This window comes from Anabrus simplex, chromosome 2, assembly GCF_040414725.1.
Source record: "Anabrus simplex isolate iqAnaSimp1 chromosome 2, ASM4041472v1, whole genome shotgun sequence".
Lineage (NCBI taxonomy): Eukaryota > Metazoa > Arthropoda > Insecta > Orthoptera > Tettigoniidae > Anabrus > Anabrus simplex.
The window spans coordinates 1074549624-1074573851 of NC_090266.1; the positions used below are offsets into that span (position 1 = coordinate 1074549624).

The 24228-nt window shown below is 38.9% G+C and overlaps 1 protein-coding gene across 1 annotated transcript in view; it reads right to left on the reverse strand.

Annotated features, from left to right (window-relative positions):
• Positions 1-24228, reverse strand: part of LOC136863296 (G protein-coupled receptor kinase 1) — a 433602-nt gene that overhangs the window by 44546 nt on the left and 364828 nt on the right. Inside the window, exon 6 of the mRNA XM_067139681.2 lies at positions 17334-17525. Coding sequence (XP_066995782.1) covers positions 17334-17525 — 192 coding nt within the window. The remainder of the gene's footprint in view (positions 1-17333; positions 17526-24228) is intronic.

The following is a 24228-nucleotide window of genomic DNA, read 5'->3' on the forward strand; positions in this document are numbered from 1 at the left end:
TTTATAGCTCAAGAAAAGAACCGCTCACAACGAAGAACTCCAGTATTTCACGAAATAAATAAATCCGGGCCACGCGCGATAACTTACAGAAATCCATCTTGCACCGCCCTTTTGACGGATGTGGCTGTTCGTTCCGCATTCCAACTCCACGGATGAGATCAATAACCAACAAGGGTTCAATTATCGTGCTGCCATCTCTGGAGTAGTTTGGCAATAATCAGTAACAGTCACTAACCAGCCACGCTCGTTACTTCCAAGACAGACTCCAATCCTCAGACCGTAATATAAGAAAAGCATGGCGGCCGAAGTAGCCGGGCTGCTGGTATTGGCTAACACGAAAATATCACGTACATATTATATCATCGGCGGTAATTTAACATGATAAATGTAACATCATAGAGAAAGTTACTTTTTCACGTATCAAAATGCTTCGCCAACAAGTACGCACCAACTAGAATCATATACAGTATGTGATGAAAAGTATTCGGACACCCCCAAAAACATACGTTTTCCATCTTAAGTTCATTGTGCTGCCACCTACTGCCAGGTACTCCATAGCAGCGACCTCGGTAGTCATTCGAAATCGTGAGAGAACAGAATAAGGCGCTCAGCGGAACTCACGGACTTCGAACGTGGTCAGGTGATTGGGTGTTACTTTTGTCAGAAGTCTGCACGCGATATTTCCACACTCCTAAACATCCCTAGATCCACTGTTTCTGATGTGATAGTGAAGTGGAAAAATGAAGGGACACGTACAGCACGAAACCGTACAGGCCGACCACGTCTGTAGACTGACAGAGACCGCCGACATTTGAAGAGGGTCGTCAAGTGTAATAGGCAGGCATCTATCCAGACCATCACACAGAAATTCCAAACTGCATTAGGATCCACTCCACGTACTATGACAGTTCAGCGGGAGATGAGAAAACTTGGATGGTCGAACGGCTGCCCATAAGCCACACATCACGCAGGTCAATGGCAAACGACGCCTCGCTTGGTGTAAGGAGCATAAACATCGGACGATTGAACAGTGGAAAAACGTTGTGTGGAGTGACAGATCACGGTACACAATGTGGCGATCCGATGGCAGGGTGTGGGTATGGCAAATGTCCGGTGAACGTCATCTGCCGGCGTGTGTAATGCCAACAGTAAAATTCGGAGGCGGTGGTCTTAAGTAGTTGTCGTGCTTTTAATGGAGGGGGCTTGCACCACTTGTTGTTTCGCGTGGCACTATTACAGCACAGCCCTACATTGATATTTTAAGCACCTTCTTCCTTCCCATTCTTGAAGAGCACTTCGGGGATGGCGATTGCATCTTTCAACATGATCGAGCAACTGTTCATAATGCACGGCCTGTGGCGGAGTGGTTACACGGCAATAACATCCCTGTAATGGACTGGCCTGCACAGAGTCCCGACCTGAATCCTATAGAACAGCTTTGGGATGTTTTAGAGCGCCGACTTCGTGCCAGGCCTCACCGACCGACATCGCCACCTCTCCTCAGTGCAGCGCTCCGTGAAGAATGGGCTGCCATTCCCCTAGCAACCTTCCAGCATCTGATTGAACGTATGCCTGCGAGAGTGGAAGCTGTCATCAAGGCTATGGGTGGGCCAACACCATATTGAATTCCAGCATTACCGATGGAGGACGCCACGAACTTGTACGTCATGTTCAGCCAGGTGTCCGGATACTTTTGATCACATAATGTATGTTCAACTAGAACAGAGAACAACAAGCTGATTATTTAGAAATTTCAATTAGTCAAATAACGTTTTCTCTTAGATTTCACTTTGCTGGATAGATGAAAATACATGATTAAACTGTAAAAATTATATTTATAACATCATTTTGAATGTTTCTAAATAAATTAACGTGCGGAATTCCTCAATTAATTCGCTCTCATGAGAACTATGAAACATAATTTGTTGCCTTAGTTTTGAAGTGGAGGACAATTTCTTATGTTAAGCACTCAATAAAAGGGAAGTACACCCGAAATAATAATGTTATTGGCTTTACTAAATACTAAATACCTTTTTTACGGTTTTCGGAGACGTCGAAGTGCCGGAATTTAGTCCCGCAGGAGGCCTTTTACGTGCTATTAAATCTACCGATACGAGGCTGACGTATTTGAACATCTTCAAATACCACCGAACTGGGCCAGGATCGAACTTGCCAACTTTGGGTCAGAAGGCCAGCGCCTTAACCGTCTGAGCCAATCAGCCCAAGTACACCCGAACTGATTATGTTAACTCACTGAACACAATGTTGACATATAGCTTAGCAGCACTTCACACAATGATGGTAACCTTAGTAATGAGACGTTCAGACACTGAAGATATAATAGGTTTTACCCATTAAGGAACGTGAGTGCAAACATTCTATTGGCTCTAAAAATTGATATTTAACCACATAGACGAGCTTCAGTTCGGTGTAATCTGCTTGATAACAGATAACCATAGCATGAATCAGAATGTGTTGTTAGTGAAAAACCCTGCGTTACAAACCAAGCTAATCCCTCCAAGTCACTATTCTTCTGTCTAACATTATATAGATTGCTCCACCTGTCACACTTATAGTATTATACTCTAAGATCCAGCCAAATATTTCCGCAGGCAAGCACAGATTATTGGAAAATACACTTGCATCTAAATCACTCGATATTTTGAAGCACATAGACACTGACGGAATATCACAGTATTTATTGCAATCTATCTAAATTAATATTTTTCGAGGAACACGAATAGGTTCACCATTTGGAATTAGAGAAAAGACTTCCCTAACCTCAGACTTATTCTCAAAATGATGTATGCACACTGCAGTTTTGTCGTCGACTTCAAAATAAAAACGATGTATATTCCTAATCAGTTTCTCTCTTAATGATTTATTCCGTACAAAAGTAAAGAACTATTGCCTTAGTTGGACTTAAACCTGTTTCAAAACACGATCAAAACAAACACTTTCTCACACTGAAAATCCACAGCCTGTTTCCAGTCATTCGACCAGGTCAGGAATGGAATGAATCAAGCGGCGAGGATAGGAATTGTGCCGACTGCCTCAGCCTGTCGCACTCCTCTGGGGCAAACTTTCTCGCATTACTGCGTATAATTACAGATCCTAAGTGTCCACTGACTCATATAAATACATGCGCACACTTTTCTACAAAGAAACTAACATTCATCGTCAAATTTCATGAAATTACACCGACTACACACGATAACAACAAACTAAAACAAACCCACATTTCTGACATGCCCGGCCACTCGATTCGCCATCTTTGAACAATCGAGAGTAGCATTAAGGTCTGAGGATTGGAGTCGGTCTTGTTACTTCCATCTCTGAGTATCGATAACTGTGCGTTTGAATTTTATATAAATAACTTCCGTTAAAATATGAACAATGAATATTTATTTTTCGTTGAAAATACATGGGATGTAACACATCAATCGAATGCATGGAAAATTCGCCACTGGTTACTGAGCTGGCCGTCTTTTCTATTTCTGGTGAACAATCTGTATATCGTTTGGTGATGTACATATATTTTGTCGTTCAGCTAATGCCGGCATTTGGTTAGCATTTCTCGTCTAAATGAAATGAACTTTTTACCAGTTTTATTGGGTAATTTCAACGATATTTCACTTAAACTGGGCTATCTAATCATCTGAGAGCAGAACTTTGTCTTACGATCAATATCACACACTGAATATCGAGCAGCGCTCTTCTTAAATCTGTTGGCAGAGCGCCTGGTCTCTCACTCTGAAACGATCATGCTGTGCTAAATGGGTTAGGTAGTAGAGCGTTAGCAAACTGTTCAAGGTACTGGGTTTGATCCTGCCTCAGTTCGATGGCATGTGAAAAGGTGTCACTCGTGGAAAGCTACACAGCGATACGAAATATTTGACTCCTCGGCGTCTTCGGAAACCTTGGGACGTAAAGCAACATTATTAACAGCAGTCTCACACTCCCCAGATTTACAATGACGTTCTCTCTGCGAGCTGAATCTGGCCTGCTATCAGCATCGCTCTAATGTCTTTTTAAATCTGCCTGCATTAAAACCGGCTTCTCGTTCACAAGCATTCTCAGACGCCCTAGACGTAGACCGATGTTTTCTAGTATGACCCCTGAAGGATGGAATTATAGGCCCCAGTACAAAGTTGCACGCTGTGATTGTGAGAAGATTCTTCAAGAACTGGATGCAAGTAATTTACGCTGATTTACATAAAATTATGACAAAAGGCATGCGAGACATTTGTTTCACGTCTTTCAGAAATAGGACGCAGAGTAATATTATGTGTCTTTGACACGGGCACAGCGAATCAGGCTTGTGCAAAGCATAAGGAGTCGTTGAAACAAAAGCATGGTTTTGAAAAGGCGAACGTTAGGAAAAGTAGGCTATACTTCTTTGTAGATACCCCTCACCTTTTGAAAATAATTAGGAACTGGTTTCTCGGCACCGAATTTGAATTTTCCGACGGTTAATTAGTCTCGAAAGAACTTGTGGAAGCTCTGGTTAAGAATAACAGGCACGAAATTAAAGCATGCAGTAAAATCGATTTCAGTCATCTATGCTGTAAGCGCACTGAAAGGATGAACGTAAGAAATGATGCAGATTTAATGTCACATAGTGTAAATACGTCAATTCAAATTAGGAGATGATGCAAATTCAATGAAATTGTTAATCATTGGTACCATCTCATGAATTCTACCTGCCCAGTCTTTTCTAAAGTCCCTAGCAAAAATGCGTATGATCTTCAGTCAAAACAGTAAGATGACAGTTTAAATAAAATGTGTGACTTTAATAACAGCAAGGAGAAAAAGTTAAGCAAGTGTTCCAGAAGGCTATTCATACGACTATTTCCACCTAGAAATATCCTATCTCAGAAGCTCGGAATCGAGGAGTGAAGTGCATTTGAACCCACCGACTGAACAACGATTTACTCGACAATTTATTTTCCCAGATCCGTTCTCGAGGAGGATTACTTGATCATCGTCTTCATATGATTATTCTCGGAAATGTCATTAAAATAGAAAAACACAAACACATTGAACATAAACCAGTGACGAATCACAAACTCTCATCACAAATGCTACAAAAGTGCGGAGTACTGTGTTGTGAGTTAGAGGATTCTTCTGTTGAATGCTATTTTGAAGAAGGCACGTACGGTACTACACTGTTCCAAAATTTGCCGGTGAAATTGACACTGAAATAGAGGTAATAGAGGACGGAGATTTGAATTACGTTGCAGGTTTGATGGTTAAAAAACGTAGAAGCTCTCATCTACACTCAGGTGTCCAAATAACATACGAGGTTCACATCACAGTAGCCTGTGTATTGTTCGGTGTTCTCGATTCCAAGCCTGTCTCGCGGTGGTCCTACAGAGCCGACACCTTTCTGGTCAAAAACTGTACGAGATATGGAGACACGTGTCTGTTCTTAACACGAACTTACAGTCCGAAGAGAGTCGAGTGTAATACAGAACCCCGTTTCCTGAATATGTGCAAGTGATCCTAATTTAAGTAGTGATCTAGTAGCCACGTTGGTGAAAATGATATGTGCTCGTATACAATTTTTAAACAAAAGTGATAACAAATGAAAACGTGGAAGCAAGCGAGTCTACGTTACGCAGGATAAGGTCAAGAAGATATTGAAGAGGAAGAAACGTACCAGTTAAGGTAGGATTCACTTTATCATAATAGTAGTGTTTTTTCGTTCTTTCGTTCCCTTGCTTGTTTATTGGTAATATTTGAGACTCAGTTTGGTTTTAATGGCGCAATGGGTCCACTAAAATCGTATTAGTAGTAATCACGGTCTTGTGACACGATTATCTGTATTATATGGTATCTTGCAATTTATGTTTTTGGGTTCGTTATCCAGTATTTCCAGTGCCAGTTTGAGCAAGTATAAGAAAAACTTCAGCTAATAATTGTTCGGTTAAAACGTATAACAAGTCTGTCTGACGTACGTGCGAGTAGCCAATGACCGCAACTTACCCACTGTGGGTAACCTGAATGTGCGATTCTTGATTGGCAGTATAGCGGGCAGATTATGCTAGTCAACCTAGACATCAAACCTAATTAAACTGTGATTGTACAAACATATACAGTATATGCCAACGTCAAACCGGAGGAGTGGAAGCGGTGTGTGCCGAGCTAGATAAGGCCATGAAAGGACTCAAAGGTGATGTGAACTTGATCATCATGGTGGTTTGGAATGCTCACAAAGGAGAGGAACTGTTGGGAATGCGGGGCTGCTCGCTATCTACCGTGCTGTCCAACATGTACCTACATCAAACAAGCTGAATGAAGTAAGAGCGTAGAATAGTAAACATCTGTGCGGAATTACTTGCAAGCCACACTCAATATCGGATACAGATTGACCACAAACATGGACAAGGCCAATACCCTCTGGTGAGCAGGCACGGGACGGGGGCTGCAGTGGTCCTGGATGGACGCAGAATAATGACCGTGGATGACGCAACCCATCTAGGAAGCAGGAAAATATATCTTAATCGAAATTTGGCAGATATTGTAAGCGGACATTGTAAGGTCAAGGTAGCCTTCAAGCAGAAGAAAAAATCGTAATTTCCAACAAGACCGATCTGGACCTAAAGAAGCAGCTCCTCAAGACATGTATTTGAAAAATACTGCGTTATAGCAATGGAACGTGAATATTGGGTTCAGCGAAAAGGAAGAGAATTACCGCTTTTGAGATGTGGTGCTACCAGAGGATCTTCAAGGTATTGTGGGTAAACAAGGTTACCAATGAGGATCCTATACAAGATACCCTGTCTGTGTAACACCATCTAATCAAGGAGGGATTCCTGATGTGGCCACAACTTCCGGCACAGGAGTTATTGGCCATCCTACTGGAGGGCGCTTTCGACGGCTCCAGTGCGAGGGCCAGACCTAGACCAGATCATTGGGTACTTGGGCTGCTCGTTATACCAGGAGCTGAAGAGGCCATTAAGGGACAGGTGGGAATGGAGAAAAATAGCGACAACCACTACAAGCCAATCTTAGGATTTACTACTAGAAGAGGAGAAGAGGAAGAAGAAGAAGACTGGGGTAGATGAAATTTGTGATCTGATGGTGGAATCATGCCTAGGGGAAATGGATCATAATTCAGTTGGTATGTCAATTTAAAAAAATAACCAACTTCACCAGGGAAGTTTACCCTCAAACATGTGTAAATCCACTAAAGGGGAAGATTGACCTCTTGTAGCCTTTTCTAACATCCGTCTAAAATAGCCTACCTAAAATCAAATGTAGACTTTGACATATATTGAAGACGTGAGACCAGTTTAAGGAGCTAGAACAGGTCTATAGCCTAAAGTTTGATGCCGACGATGATTATCGTAACTACTGAAACTTAACTCTTTTTAATATACCTACATATGTAGGGCCTAACATTATGTATGTCTCCTAATACACAATAAATATAGGCCTACATTAATAAGAACTTTATAAAATTATTTATTGAGAAGTCTACAATCGTCCCCAATCACTTCTTGACTGCTACCTTTGGGACCTAGTTACTGTTAGCTGGGAATAAGTGGTAAGATTACTGAAAGGCAGGGTGTAAAAAAATCATGATTTTTATTAGAAATCCAAATCAATGATTTGTATTTTAATCGGATGTTTTTGATTTAAATCAGATTTTTCAATTTTACATTTTTACTAATCATTTTATATTAATTTGAGATTCGTGTATGCATAATTGTTTAAGTACCTAAGATGAATAATTAACGATCAATCAACGAGCGAGTTCACCGTGCGGTTAGGGGCGCGCGCCTATGAGCTTGCACTCGGGAGACAGTAGGTCAGAACCCCACTGTCGGCAGCACTGAAAATGGTTTTCCGTTGTTTCCCAAAAATCATACCAGGCAAATGCTGGGGGCTGTAACTTAATTAAGGCCGCGGCCACTTCCTTCCCACTCCTAGACTTTACCCATCCCATCATCGCCATAAAACAGATCTGTGTCGGTGCGACGTAATGCAACATGTAAGAAAGCGAAAAGATCAATCTAAATTCTGTGTTTTAACAATATTTTAATTTGAGGTACTGCACCCGTCCACCTCCCGAGTCCCAGACTAGCATTTATCTCAGGGGCATCGGTTCATTATTTTAAGTTCACGAATATATAAATATAGAGGCATAATACAACACGGGAATGAACGGAGCAATTAAAATTAAAATGGGGAAAGCTCGATTGTAAACTTGAATATAAGGACTCCATGACAGGACTAGGAAGTTGCAGTTAACTTTAAAAAGGGTATCATCTAACTACAATAAAACTATTATGAGAATGGTTTCCTTTGAAATAATTGCCAGAAGGAGCAGTTTATTACGCCATCCGACGTACGAAACTTTGATACATTTGGCAATGATATTTAAATTTCCACATATGTTACATAAACAAATCACTAGCTATACCGCAAGTGGTATCAATATGTTGCTGGGTTGCTTCTGAAAGAAATTACAATTGGAGTATAACTTATGGGTCGATTCCATTTGAATCGAACCGTTGTTCATGGATATAGCTTCCTTCTATCGGGAGCCCGAGCATAACCCATGTTACGGTCGGCTTCTCGATTTAACTAAGATGACGTACCCCGGCTATATACATTTTTCCGAGACCGGTACTCGGACTGGGTTATGTTTCTCGTGAATTACGAAAAATGGATTACACGGACAGTTCCTATCTTACGATGTCCAGCTGATGCCATACCACTGAATTAGCATTAATATTTTATTTACACATGATCTGAAATGTTACAAAGTAGCCTCAGTAGACTACTGCCACAGATGAGATAACGAGAAGCGGTGGGAAATACCGTGCCGAAGACCTCCCCTCGCATCGCAAGCGAAGTAAACAAACACACTAAGTATTACTGTAACTCGTCCCGTGCGGAAACCGTATGATAACGAGGTAACAAATGACTATAATATTTATCATTCTTATTATTCAAACATACGAGTAGAGGGATGTTGTCACCAATTTATTAATTCACTATCGTCAGAATATTCATTCATCCCCGAAATTATCATCCTTGAAATTATTATTATTATTATTATTATTATTATTATTATTATTATTATTATTATTATTATTATTATTATTATTATTATTATTATTATTATTCTCAACGGTTCCTGGCACTGTCACGTTTGATTAATTTCGTCATTATTATGCGGGACGCAAACACAAATGGTTATTACTGTTATTATTATTATTATTATTATTATTATTATTATTAGATCCCTCTTGTGATTATTATTATTATATTATTATTATTATTATTATTATTATTATATCCCTCTTGTAGTTATTATTATTATTATTATTATTATTATTATTATTATTATTATTATTATTATTATTATTATTATTATTATTATTATTAATTGAATAGGTGACTCGAGATATTATCATTATTATTGAACCGGTCACTTCCGCCAAAATATATTAAGATATCGGTCGCAATTACAATTATTTCACCGATCAACCCACGACATCATTACTGTTATTATTATGACAATTATTATTAATCTGACCGCGACGATTTGACATCGTCCTAACATTGTTACTATTATTATCGGCTGCATATTTTCATTTAGGTTCCCGTTTAACATCTTTATCAACGCTCAATTATTTAAGGCGGTCCAATTCTTTATCTGCAATATTTATTATTATTATTATTATTATTATCACGGCATCATGATTGTCATCACTCGTCATTACAATGATTACAATATACGATCATTTATGCGGACTCTGAACTCTCATTATCCTTAGATCCGTTGTATCTCAACGAATAGCTACGCAGTCTATTTATTTCGTACATGCTCTCACGGGTTCGAATTCTACCCGCTACGTAACTCAGTATTTCTCTGTGACACTGCCCGTAAATTTTACACTCATTTCAATATCCTAAGTGTCTCTCGTACGGAATTTATATCCCCTTCTATCTCAATATTCCTTGATTCATTTATTTCTCACAGAATTATCAACTGACTTATTTATTCCACTTCTGACATGGTATGACCTTTTATTATCTGACTGCAGGTTCTTTAACATTTCTCATTTTGATCTACGCCTTAATTCATTCTCCACAAATAATCGTAACATCTTGAAATTATATTTACCAAAATTTGACAATCATGGTTTCGTAATATTAGTCCTACGTGTTCCGGCTACTGAATTGCAAATTTAAGACACGACATTTATACGTAAAAATATATTGGACCGTAATTTAAACCACACATTCATTAACATGTACGGATTATTAGCACCGATCTACATTTCAATATTATTAATTTATCAAGTTAAATTACCACACACTTTAATTCCGAATTAAAAACGATCTCCCGTCATTAAATGATTCCCGACAAACTCAACACCTGATCACTTAAATTTTATTATTACGCACTGCTCACTAAAATTTCCAATATCTCATGATTCATTATTATTATTAATATCGCTTCTCACAAATTTAACAACTTCACTTTGAAAATATGAACACACTAATCAACAACAAAACACAACTGGTATGACAAGGCTGGACTTTCCTTCAATGTCATTACATAACTCGTTAAAATGACAAATAGAAAAGCACATATCGGGTCTATTAGACTATGATAACAAAATCAAATGTTAAAAAAAATATTCTTGACTACAAAGAAAATATGAATGCATGCATGACTTAACGTACTACTCTATATCTACAAAATTTACATCTACAGCAAACTGAATACATAAAAAAGACCCGATTATTTACATTGTTATTATTTAATACTGTCCGTGCTACAAATTTAGGATGGGGTTGTTAAGCGACTCATCTTGTTACAGAAGGTAACCAAGTCTAATCAAATTATTCCCATTTTTCCAATCACGCTAACATTTCCCAAATATTATCTACATTTTAGTACTCATCTTAGTTATTGGTAATCCACTGCAGCTTGGCAGATGAGAGGCTCCTTTCGGCCCCTATCCGCCGTATTACTCCTCCATTCTTGATGGCGTAGTTCCACAAATGATTGCCTGGCACATTACCATTTTTACACTAATACCTTAATTATCACAATACTTCACCATTGACAATGTTAACACTGAAAACTTTACTTTTATAAAACAAATTAATACCCTAGACCCAAAAATTTAATATTTTACACTGTTTTAAGCTTCGTCCAATTACCGCACACATGGACAAGGACACGTACGACGGTGTGTCGAATTTTACTCCCGTCGCGATTTATGTCGTCCGACGCGATACGCCTGTTTCATACGGCCCTCTTGAAGTGTTCACGATAGCGGTGCGATATTCCAAAGTACAGGCTATTATTCCCTCAAAGTACTGTTCGTCACACAGTTTGTTATTTACGTACTTATTGCGGTGCATTTTATATTACTCACTCTTACAATGCAATTAATTGACTTCACTATGATATTTATAACTGGCAAACACTGTCCTAAGTTAACTACTTTCAGTTCATGTTGCTTGAGCGCGATCACATTTTATAAGTACTGGCGGATGCTCGCGCCATTAAATGTTGAGTTACTGTACACCCGACGGATTTGAAGTCAGCTGCGAACGACGGTTCAGCTCCAGAGATTCATTTCAAGTGTGTTGGCGAGTATCCCTTGCGCCCGTATATAAGGATGAAGCTTTCCCTCGCGGATTCATTGACGTCATACCCATGAGGGAGGGGTGGATTTTTAATATCGTCACTTGCACTCCGAATTGGACGTTAAAATTTATATCAAATTAATCCACTCCTCTAGCTTATTTGCTGGAATAAGTATGAACTCCTGACGATCATAGATTTAGGAGATACGGGTGGATTTAGCTCCTCACATTTCGCGCCTTTGGGAAGCGTCCCTTACAATGTGGTTTTCGTCCAGCCAATGACATTCAAGCTGTCTCGTTTCTAAGAAATCCAGCCTTCAATTTATTTAATTCGCCAATAATTAGCGAATATTTTTCTATACGTGACATCTAATAAGTTCATTACATCGATCCGTGTACTCACAATAATTTATTACTGATTACTTTTGAAGTTACGAGAATATCTCATCCATTATTCCTTAAGATGGTATCCCTGAGTCTCCATCTAAATTTTCGTGATTGGCCTGCAAGTGGTCACGTGATTTAAATTTCCACCTGCGATAACCTAGGCTAGCGAATGTCTTCGCAACCACTGTACTTTTCCATTCAACCTTTCCTGGAATTCATGACGTTGCGGAAGTTTCCGTCCGCCAAAAATATCCCAGCGCACTACTCATGTTGCAAGCTTCCTTTGTGTCAAACTACCCCCTTCTCTTTCTGACCAAGACTTATTTGTGGACTTGTATTTTTCTGGTCGCCAACTAATGGGCTCTGCTGCTGTGAAGCAGCTAAATGTTGTTGTGTCTAGCTAATCCGTCAGGCTCCAGTCTGTCGTGTTCCTTAGCTCATATTTCAACACTACACAGATGAAATATTTTCAACTACACTTCTGTATTTCAATAAATGTACTATTTCCCTTCATAAATCAAATCATGATTGACTTTGGGCCTAAGTCACTCGGGTTCAGTACGATATATTAAATATATTTTAAACCACCTTTTCTGTCTCGTGGCTCATTTAAAGTAAAAAGCACAAAGTAGAAAGCATTCTTTACACCAAACCCGTTTCTAAACTAGTTTTTCATCTTCAGTTACATTTATAGCTTTCATATTTATATGCCCATACAAAAACATAAGCTTGGGAGCTTTGTCTGCACCAAGTCGGTTTCCTAAACTTGAATGAGCATAACCAAACCTAGAAAACAAACGTTCTACACCTGCGGATGATGCTCTCGCTGTTATGAGTTGCATAACTTTGGCTCTTACCAACTTGTCAGTTATAGTTTCTTGAGATTTCCACCCCTGCATAGCAGATACAACTTGCACTACTTAATCGGTGAACATCGTTGGAATGGAGGGTTGAGATTTTGCTTGATATTTCACAAGTATTGATAGAAATGAAGTTCCCTCATACTTTTCCTGGGCAAATTGAAATGCACATTCATGCTCGGTTGGATTTAAAACATATTTTCAGTTATTCAAAACTGAATGAACAATGAAAACCAGAAAAGATGGTGCAGACAGTGCTTGATAATAATATTTTTCAAACATCTTAGATTTTTGTCAGGATTTCCATATTTCCTTAATACTTGTAATTCCTGCAAGTCATACATTTTTCTACCGTTCGCGGCTTGTCCAATAGTACAGTCACTTCTCTGGGTTACATCAGGAGCCAGTGCTATTATTTTTATGACATTTGAAACGTCTTTAGCATTTCGCTTTATTTGATGGTCACTAATGTTTGTCTTAATGGAATCTTGAATCTTGTCTCTATTTTCTTCACAAATCTTCACAAGCAGTGGCCAGTTTTTAATGTAAGATTGAATGGAGTCAGACAACGCATCTTCTCTCCCGGGATCTTACAAAGGAGACTTCAAACATAAAGGATCATGTAGTAGAATTTGTGAAATTCTTCTGCAATAATCATTTTACCAATGAAAAATTTTGGAGTGAAGGAGGACAATCATTGATACTACTTCAGGAAGTTCGACTGAATCCGTTGCTTTCCATGCAAAATGTTTATGCCGACAGGTACTGCAACTGAAGATGTGCTACTTTTTCGTACACGTTTCCGTTCGTGTCCGTTGATGTTGATGTCCTTTCTCGTGGAGATTTAGAGTCCGAGGATATTTCCATATCTTCTATAGTTATCCCTTGTTCTGTTGAATCATTTAGTTTCTTCTGTCTACCGGCACTGGTATAGGTACCAGTATGATCACCGGTACCAGAACTGTCTTCAGTTTCATGTCACAAGGCTTTCAATATTTGTACAACAAAATGAGACTCAAAAGATTAAGTTCAATCCTTAGATTTAGAGGGAGCATTAGGCAAATGCTCAATTACGGCATGAGGATTAAAGGGCAAAATTCCACATTTCTTAAAGTCATTTACCAGATTTTGTGGTACAGGCTCATTATCTCCATGTGTTATTACACTCTCTCTCTCTCTCTCTCTCTCTTCAACAGCTTGGGAAAACTCTCCTTTTTTGATTATTTGAGATCTTTTTGTTAGACCTTACTTCCTGGAATCTGTCTCCAGTATCTCTTCATAGGGCTGTAGAATACGACATATAGCTGCTGACACAAATTAATTACATTTCTGGAAAGGCATATAAAGACAATGTTGTCATTAGCCAGTTTTAATATCTCTGGTGACGAATTACTGAAATTATTATCAGCTATGATGGCAATAATTTCACTAAGCTTATCTGCATATGCGATGAATCAGTTTTGAAACCAACTGCTTCAAAGCACCTAGATTGACTTGTGTCAACATGTTTCTTCGGTCCTCCTTCCTTCCAAGACTCGGATATGTGTTCGGTCTACCGGTACTGGTACGGGCACAACTACATTGAAAGTCTAAAGGTTTACAGGATTTATACAACACAATGTGACGTAATGGGTGAAACTGAATCCATAGATTTATGTGGAGCCTTAGATAAGCGCACAATGTTACAATATGAGAAGGAAAATTTTGACCTGATGCTGATTTACAAAACATAACTGATGTGCTTCGTTTTGTTGAGTCCTTTACACGTTCATAATCCTTGATACCACTCTTGAAAAAACATTTCTTCGCATCCAGATCATGCTGTTCTCGTCAAAACTGTATATCCAGGCGGTTGAAGAGCTGAACTTCTGATCCCAGCTTGGCAGGTTCGATCCTGGCTCAGTCGGGTGGCATTTGAAGGTGCTCAAATACATCAACCTCGTGTCGGTACATTTACTGGCACGTAAAGAACTCCTGCGGGATTAAATTTCGGCACCTCGGCGTCTCAGAAACCCTAAAAGTAGTTAGTGGGACATAAAGCCAATAAAATTATTCTTCTTGCGTTCCGGCCTTCTAAAGACCTTAGTTGCTCTTTCCTTTTCTTCCAGTATTCTTTCATTGTTTCACTGTGCTTCCTTTTCCTGTCTTCAGTCCACTTTGTGCCTGTTTTCTTTTCCTTCCTCCCTTGGAATCCTTCCATTTGTAAGACACTCTTCCTAAAAATCTTTCTTTCCAATAATTCTTCTTCTCGTAAATTGTTCCTTTCCAGGTCTTTCTTGACTTCTTGAATCCAAATGGTGGTTGATTTATTTTCCCAAAAGTACTTGAAGATTCGTTTAGTTAGTCTATTGTCATCCATTCTATAAATGTGTCCAGGAAATAGCAATCTCCTTTTTCTTATTGTTTCTGATATGTTTTCTATGTTCTGGTAAATTTCATTGTTACTTCTTAATTTAAAAAATCTGCAATTCTTAAAGGACCTAACATTTTCCTTATAATTCTTTCTAATATTTCTAATTTATCAAGCTTGTAGTTCAGTGCTAGACATTCGCTGGTATACAGGCATTCTGGTTTCACTACTGTGTGTAGTGCTTTATTTTAAGTTTTGTTGATAAACACTTTTTGTTGTAAGTATCCTTAGTTATACCGTAAAATCTTTCCATCTTTTGTATCCTCTCCCCTATAGCAGATTTTTCTCAACCATTTCTTGAATTGTCTCACCCAAATATTTGAATTTCTTTACCTTTTCTATTTGACCAATATCCGTTACTAATAACTTCGGGGCACATTTGATATTCGTCAAAATTTGTTTTCTCGGCAGAGATTCTCAAGCTTGTCATGTTGGCTGTATTTTCAAGGAGATTGACTTGCATTGCTGCATCTGTAAAGTTTTTGAAAGTATGGAACATTATTATTCAACTGTAGATGAATGGAATCATTATAAATGAAATTTGTTAATGACATTTTTAAACGATTGAAGTAATCACGAAGTGAACTTTCTGTTACTTCTGCCTATGAGGCCTTCAAGTTTGGCATTTCTGAAATGTTAAGATATACTTATGGTGATTCAAAATGCTATTAGCCCATTCAACACCAGGTAAATTTGTTGGACTGAACTGAACTGAATGTTATTACTTCCCACTGAATCTAAATATAACTTTCCCAAATATCGCGAAGTCTCATACATCGGAAGAATAATCCCAGTCACTGACTGTTAAAGCATACTGAACAAAGATATCTTCTTCTTCACATAAAATTACAGGTGGTCTATCTTTTCGCTCGCGTTTTCCATACACTTTGTTAATAAGTGTTCCTTTTTTCAATGTAATTGAATTTATTCGACGTGTTGTAAATAGAAACTGAACCGTTTTTATTTCTTCTCATGCTGCCTCCATATCTTCTTCAGTATAATAATTACACAGCCTCGGAGAAGGTTACATTTTTAAGAGTTTTAAGAGTTATCGACATATTTCTGACGACAAGAAGTAGTGTACATGTTGTTAAGTAAGGTTTCATGTTCAAAAATAAGGGCACAAGGAAACATAAGTATTTATTAACTTACGACACCTGAGATAAAACTGACCAGTGGTCACGAAAGCATGGCATCATTCAAATAACTACAGATATCATAACATACTGGAGAAATTATGTATGTGAAGAAAGAAATAATCAGTAATTCTGTAATATGGACTAAATTGGCAACGTACATATCAAAGACGAAACTCCTACTGGTTTCCAGTAAAACGACATTTCTACACATTTTCCTCAGCCAAAATTTAACACCCATACACAATATTCCATTTCTGAGTCAACAGGATTATCAATTGCTATACTTTAAACGAGTCACGATATCGTGCCTTCTGGTGGATGTTGATGAATCTTAACACAATTACCATTCCATCCATAGCCAGCAGAGTGAAGTAAAGATTTTTGTTCGGTAACGGACAGCAGTCAATGTATGCTTGGTTTGCGGTTCTCACGGATAATATGGAATGACATCCTGCAGTTTGAAAAGTATATTTTCATTGCTGAACCTAAGTAATAAAGTGTAGAGGCTATAGTTTCAACATGCGAAAACTCCGATGCATGGCTAAAAATTCCGATAATAGTGCTTTTTTCTTTAATTTCTGAAATGAATGTGTACATAATATATTACTGAAGAACTTCGAAAGACAACCAATTAATACTAATATCATACAATTAATGCTCAAGCAATTTCCAATAGATATGGTAAACTATTCTGGAGATAATTCAAGTTGTTGGCAGACATATGATGAAGTATTTCCTTTTCTCTCTGCCAATAGTGCAAAATAATTGTTGTGGTACTGGAAATAATGAGAAATTAAACCAAATTCATGTTTAGTTTCAACATTTAATGAAATAATAGGTTTACTGTTATTTAGTAACTATAAGAAAATAAATTAAAATCGGTAAAAATAGAATCACAAGGAATATACATACCCCAGTACTGACTAGAGACAACATGATCCTTTCATTTAGGGCCAATGTTTCTCCTTGCTTCATCTTGATTCTCTTTTTATCGAGACACTTCATGGCATACATTTTGCCAGTATCTGCTTTCCGACAACCATAGACTTCACCAAACCCTCCTCGGCCAATTATTCGATGAACACTGAAGTCATTCATTGTCAGCTGCAAATATTCATGGCATCGATAATCACACTTACATGACGAAAATATAAACAATAACTAAGATATCACTAAATTACAGGTATAAAATAATTATTATGTAGAGAGAACTAACTAAATTTACATTTTAGAAAAACAGAAGGATGTACTGATATGAAGTTATCATATTTGACTTCATTAAACATTTTAATTGAAATCAATATGCTGACAGTTAATGACTAATGTAATTCTAACATGTTAAAAGAGGCATACACACTGTTCCTAACACTCAGTATTAAATAAAAGGATCTATATTTTTATTTAGAATCTTTCTCTATTTGACCCAATATATTAAAATACTGAAGAAATAAAATGAAAGAAGGTTTTTCAGCATCTTTTACTTTCATTCGATTACATTTTGGAATATTTAAACATTACTTACTAAATATTGCTATTGATTGAACATTATCATCCATCCTAACCGAATAATGTTAAATCAATTGAAAAACATTTAAAGATAGAAAAAAGAATATAGACATACTTTACATGAATTATATGTCTGAATAAACTTTATTACTTCCCGTTCTTTCATTTTATTCTTTATGCTAATGGTTTAATGTCACAGTAGTTTTTTTGGCAGTGATGGGATAGAAAAAGATAGGATTGGGAAGGGAGTGTATATGGCACTAATTAAGGTACATTCCTAGCATTTGCATGGTCTTGAAAACGAGAAACCATGGAAAACAATCTTCAGGGTTGCCAATGCTGGGGAAAACCCAACACCTTCCGAATGCAAGCTTGCAGTTATGCGTTCCGTACCCTCTCATTTTGATGTATAAAAGAGGGACAGAGTATGTATGATGACTGCTAAATGTGTTTTTAATTTGGTGAGGTCAAGAATTAGGTCTACAAGGTTTCAAAGGGGAATACTCGAATATAAAATTTCAGTATGAGAAGATATATTTTGAAAGGCTATATGATTACCCTACGAGATCTGTTCATAGGTGAAGAAAATTAATCGCCATAACCACACCCAAAAATGGTAGGGACGTGAAATACATTTAAGAGGTATTCAAGTAAACAGGAAAACAACTCTTCAGTGACACTTGGGCTATCTATGACAGCTGCTGGTGGAGCTGTAGAGGATCAAACCAGTCTTCGGGCTGAATACGCAACATACAAGAACAACATTCAAGTAAACTGTACTAAAAGGGGAAATTATATATGTAATATTAAAGAGGATGAGTGCAACGTAGGGGGTAAGACGAGTTGAAAGGAAATGCACGGAAGTGAACAAATAAGTATTTCTATTTACTGTTTGCTTTTATTGTTTCATTCCAGATGTTTCGATGAAAGCCGCTATAGTCCCAGTTTAACAAAGCAGAGGAATGAGGAACACGTGTGGGATCTGTAGGCTAGTAAGCTCCATGATCATGACTGGTAAACTATGAAATATGATTCTGTCAGCCTGTAAAAGTAAAGCCAAAGTCATCTCCGTACAGGCCATGAAGGCCCTTGGAGCGGTGGAATGTAAAGGATTAAACTAACCGTAACCTCGGCACTTTGTGGGGTGGAGTGATTAGCCCTGCTCCAGGCTGCCTTTGCCCTCAGTAATTAACCTGGTACTTATCTTTGTTGTATACTGATTGAACCTCAGGACCATGTGCACGTCCGGAAGTGGAATTATTGTTTCTTTAATTTCCCGACTTCCTGACGGGGAATCGAATCCACGTCTTTCCGTATGAAACGAGTACACCTGTACCGCCTCGGGCAGGCAGCCCCTTCTGACTACATTCTGAGAAAATGTAGGGGAAAGGCTAAGGCTTTCTTGTAGATTAGATCATAACAGCTGAATAACTTTTTTTTGCTAGGGGCTTTACGTCGCACCGACACAGATAGGTCTTATGGCGACGATGGGATAGGAAAGGCCTAGGAGTTGGAAGGAAGCGGCCGTGGCCTTAATTAAGGTACAGCCCCAGCATTTGCCTGGTGTGAAAATGGGAAACCACGGAAAACATCTTCAGGGCTGCCGATAGTGGGATTCGAACCTATCTCCCGGATGCAAGCTCACAGCCGCGCGCCTCTACGCGCACGGCCAACTCGCCCGGTGAGCTGAATAACAAAAGTACATGTACTTAGCCTGCAGAGAATACTGGTAGTTTGGTAAGAAATATGTAATAATAATAATAATAATAATAATAATAATAATAATAATAATAACGGCGTATGGCCTCCAAAGAGGTCCGGTGCAGGTCTTTCGAACTGACGCCGTATAGATGACCTGCGAGTCTATGAACTCTGATGATGAAGACGGCACATCGGAATTAACCAATTAAGGTTAAAATCCCCGACCCGGCCGAGAATCGAACCCGGGACCCTCTGGACCAAAGGCCAGCACGCTGACCATTCAGGCATGGAGCCGTAAAAAATATGTGAACAGGCAATAAATAAGTGACTTTAGTTGTGAGGAGTTTTCAGCACCGTTATTTATTTGGAAATACATACTTCTCAATTAAGGGAAAGGGATATAATGTAAATGATGATTATTGCAGGCGATATTATTAATAATGGTCATAAGTAGTATAATACAGGGATTCTGCGGCCACCGCCACCTCCGGCTCCCAGTGGCCACCTTCACCTCAGCCAGTGGCCTCTTCCAGTACTGCCAACTTAACCTAACTAGCGCGACAGTACTGCCAACTTAACCTAACTAGCGCGAAATTTGAATTTGTAAACAAAGCCACGTGCTTTTTGACAGCTGTCATCGACAACAACGCATCGCTAACCTCAGTACTGCCATCTTGACGGGCCTAAACCTCAGTAGTGCCAACTTAACCTAACTAGCTCGAGATAAACAAAGCCACGTGCTTTTTGACAACCACGTGCTTTTTGACAGATTTGTAAACAAAGCCACGTGCTTTTTGACAGACAACAACGCATCGCAAACCTCAGTACTGCCATCATGACGGGCCTAAACCTCAGTAGTGCCAACTTAACCTAACTAGCATGAGGTAAACAAAGCCACGTGTTTTTTGACAGCCACGTGCTTTTTGACAGATTTGTAAACAAAGCCACGTGCTTTTTGACAGACAACAACGCATCGCTAACCTCAGTACTGCCATCTTGACGGGAATAAACCTCGGTGGTACCAACTTAACCTAACTAGCGAGAGGTAAACAAAGCCACGTGCTTTTTGACAGCCACGTGCTTTTTGACAGCTGCCATCCGCCATCTTTGAGCACCGTGCTGCCCTCTTTCGTCACCTGTCATCGGCAGTGCTGCCATCTTGACGGGTCTAAACCTTAGTGCTACCAACTTAACCTAACTAGCGCGAGGTAAACAAAGCCACGTGCAGCTGTCATCCGCCATCTTTGAGCACAATGCTGCCCTCTTTAGCTACTTACCTTTGAAATGTGGTGGCGGATAATTTGAAAAATGCTTTTTGACAGCAGCCATATTGCATCGCAAACCTCAGTGCTGCCCTCTTTAGCTAGATACCTGTGGTAGCAGACAATTCCACGTGACAGCAGCCATCTTTAATCAAGAGAGAGCACCGTGCTGCCCTCTATGTGGTGGCGGCAAATTCCACGTGCTCTTGTTTGGAAACAAACTCACGTGCTTTTTTTTTGACAGCTACCATCCACCATCTTTAATCAACAGAGCACAGTGCTGTACTCTTTAGCTAGATACCTTTGAAATGTGGTGGCGGCAATTTGAAAAATTCTATGTGCTCTTGTTGGGAAACAAAGCTACGTGCTTTTTTTTTGACAGCTGTCATCCGCCATCTTTAATCAATAGAGCACTGTGCTGCTATCATGCGGGCAATTTCGTTAGCTGTCATCCGCCATCTTTAATCCAGAGAGAACAGTGCTGCCCTCTATGTGGTGGCGGCAAATTGAAAAATTCCACGTGCTCTTGTTTGAAAACATACTCACGTGCTTTTTTGACAGCTGTCATCCGCCATCTTTAATCCAGAGAGAACAGTGCTGCCCTCTATGTGGTGGCGGCAAATTGAAAAATTCCACGTGCTCTTGTTTGAAAACATACTCACGTGCTTTTTTGACAGCTGTCATCCGCCATCTTTAATCCAGAGAGAACAGTGCTGCACTCTATGTGGTGGCGGTAAATTCCATGTGCTTTACAAACCTATGTGCTTTTCTGACAGCTGTCATCCGCCATCTTTAATCTAGAGAGAACAGTGCTGCACTCTATGTGGTGGCGGCAAATTCCACGTGCTTTACAAACCTATGCGCTTTTCTGTCATCCACCATCTTTAATCTAGAGAGAACAGTGCTGCACTCTATGCGGTGGCGGCAAATTCTACGTGCTTTACAAACCTATGCGCTTTTCTGTCATCCACCATCTTTAATCTAGAGAGAACAGTGCTGCACTCTATGTGGTGGCGGCAAATTCTACGTGCTCTTATTTGGAAACAAATTCTACTCGCTCTTCAGCTGTCATCTACCATCTTTAATCAAGAGAGCACCGTGCTGCCCTCTTTGTGGTGGCGGATAATTTGAAAAAATTCTTTTCGACAAGCAGCATCTTTAATCCAGAGAGAACAGTGCTGCCCTCTTTAGCTACTTACCTTTGAGGCGGTTAATTTGAAAAATTCTTTTCAACAAGCTGCCATCTTTAATCCAGAGAGAACAGTGCTGCCCTCTTTAGCTACTTACCTTTGAGGCGGTTAATTTGAAAAATTCTAGCTGCCATCTTTAATGAAAAGGGCATCGTGGTGCTATCTTGCGGGTAATATTTTACGTCACAGCTGTCATCCACCATCTTGCATTGCTAACCTTAGTGCTGCCCTCTTTAGCTACTTACCTTTGACAAGCTGTCACCCGCCATATTGCATCGCAAACCTCAGTGCTGCACTCTATGTGGTGGCGGATAACTTGAAAAAATCTTTTTGACAAGCAGCCATCTTTAATCAACAGAGCACCGTGCTGACATCTTTAGCTACCGCCATCTTACATCGCTTACCTCGCTGCTGCACTCTATGTGGTGGCGGTTAATTCGAACAAGTTTAATCACGCATCGGGTAAGCTAGAGTAAGCACGTGCTGTTGTGATGACATCATCATACATGTTTAGACTTGTCCGTTTTCTTAAGAGTAAGTCGATGTAAAGGAATGTGGTAGCGGTAAATTCGAACGAGTTTAAACATGCATCGGGAAAGCTAGAGTAAGCAAGTGCTGTTGTGATGACGTCATTGTGCATGTTTAGACCTGATCGTTTTTCTTAAGAGTAAGTCGGTGTAAAGCAATGCAATAAGTACAACATTTTTTGAATGCGATCAAATATTTATTTACAAATGTACTACAACAGTGTTCGTTTTTGCTGCTAACAAGGTTGGTGTGCTTCTTAACAACGTATGCTTCCGAAATGCCTCCTGCAACATTCAAATTAAATAAAGCATTTAGAAATATATTATACTAAGTATGTTATGCTTTACAGAGAAGATCATGTACTTCTTACCTTGCTGTTATTCCTTTTCGGAATCATCATCATCATCATGAAGTACTAGAGAAAGTTCATTCATACGCTGTGTACAGTGTTCAATCCTCGGATTTGGTCCATCCCAATCATCATCACCATTTTCTCCTCGATGCTTGTAATGTCGCTCACAAGTTCTGCATAAAGCTACTTCGATTGACATCTTACTGTGTAGAGGAAGGATGTCCCAAAAATTATGTACGTAAGAGGCAGCGTACGTATATAAAAATCCTGGTGGTAAGTATTGAATAAGATGTTTCGGCATCGATGATCTACGTTTATAGAACATCTTAATAGCCTCACTCACTCGTGAAACATAAATAAGATGTTGCGTATGAGCATGCAAACAGCATGCACATTTACAGTTTTTTTCCATAGCGTACGATGTCGAAGCACACACTAATGAAAATGATAAAGATATATTCTTATTTATAGTCTCGTAACAATATTCGTTAGCGGATGGTAAGTAACATCACTCATATGAATAATAAGACAATAGGCTGCTGTGTTAGCAGGAATGTTTTCAGATGTTTCAAATTCTAAACGAATATCAACTGGAGATTCTTTTATAGATTCTTCATGATAAGAGCAGTCTATAACTACAATCGGTGCTTTATTTTTAAATTCTTGAGGTGTAAATAGCGGACGATCTTCTTTCTGATAATACGATGATTGAAATTTACAAAACATGTCATAGAGCATCCCAAACTTATTTTTCTCAAAGTTAATGTCGATGTTTTCGTAGGGATACGTAATTCTATTGAGATATAGTCTAACGTGTCTTAATTTGCAGTGATCAAACAGTGAGCTATCTTTTTCGTGATTGAATTTACGATTAGTTTGAAATCCAAAAATAATGTACAAGGGCTTCTCAGTAAAACGTGATGTTTTAACTGCCCAGCTATGCTTGTTTGTAGGTGGTAACACAGGATATTCATGCAGGTCCCAACTTCTAAAACGTATAGGTAATGGTGTATCATTTTCTACAATCTTGAGCAATCGAAGTTTTTCACGATCAGATAAGGTTACATGTGGGATCCGCCACAGTATACGATGCAGTGTTATTTTCGATTCTACAGGTGTTTCTACTGCTTTAAGAAAATTGTAATCACTTCGATCACGGATTAGAATAAGCTCTTGTTTTACGTTGATTATAATACGTGTAAAGTCTTCTGCGAATCCAAAAATATGTTTCAGTGATAACATACCCGTAAAAGTTCCATCCTCATTAA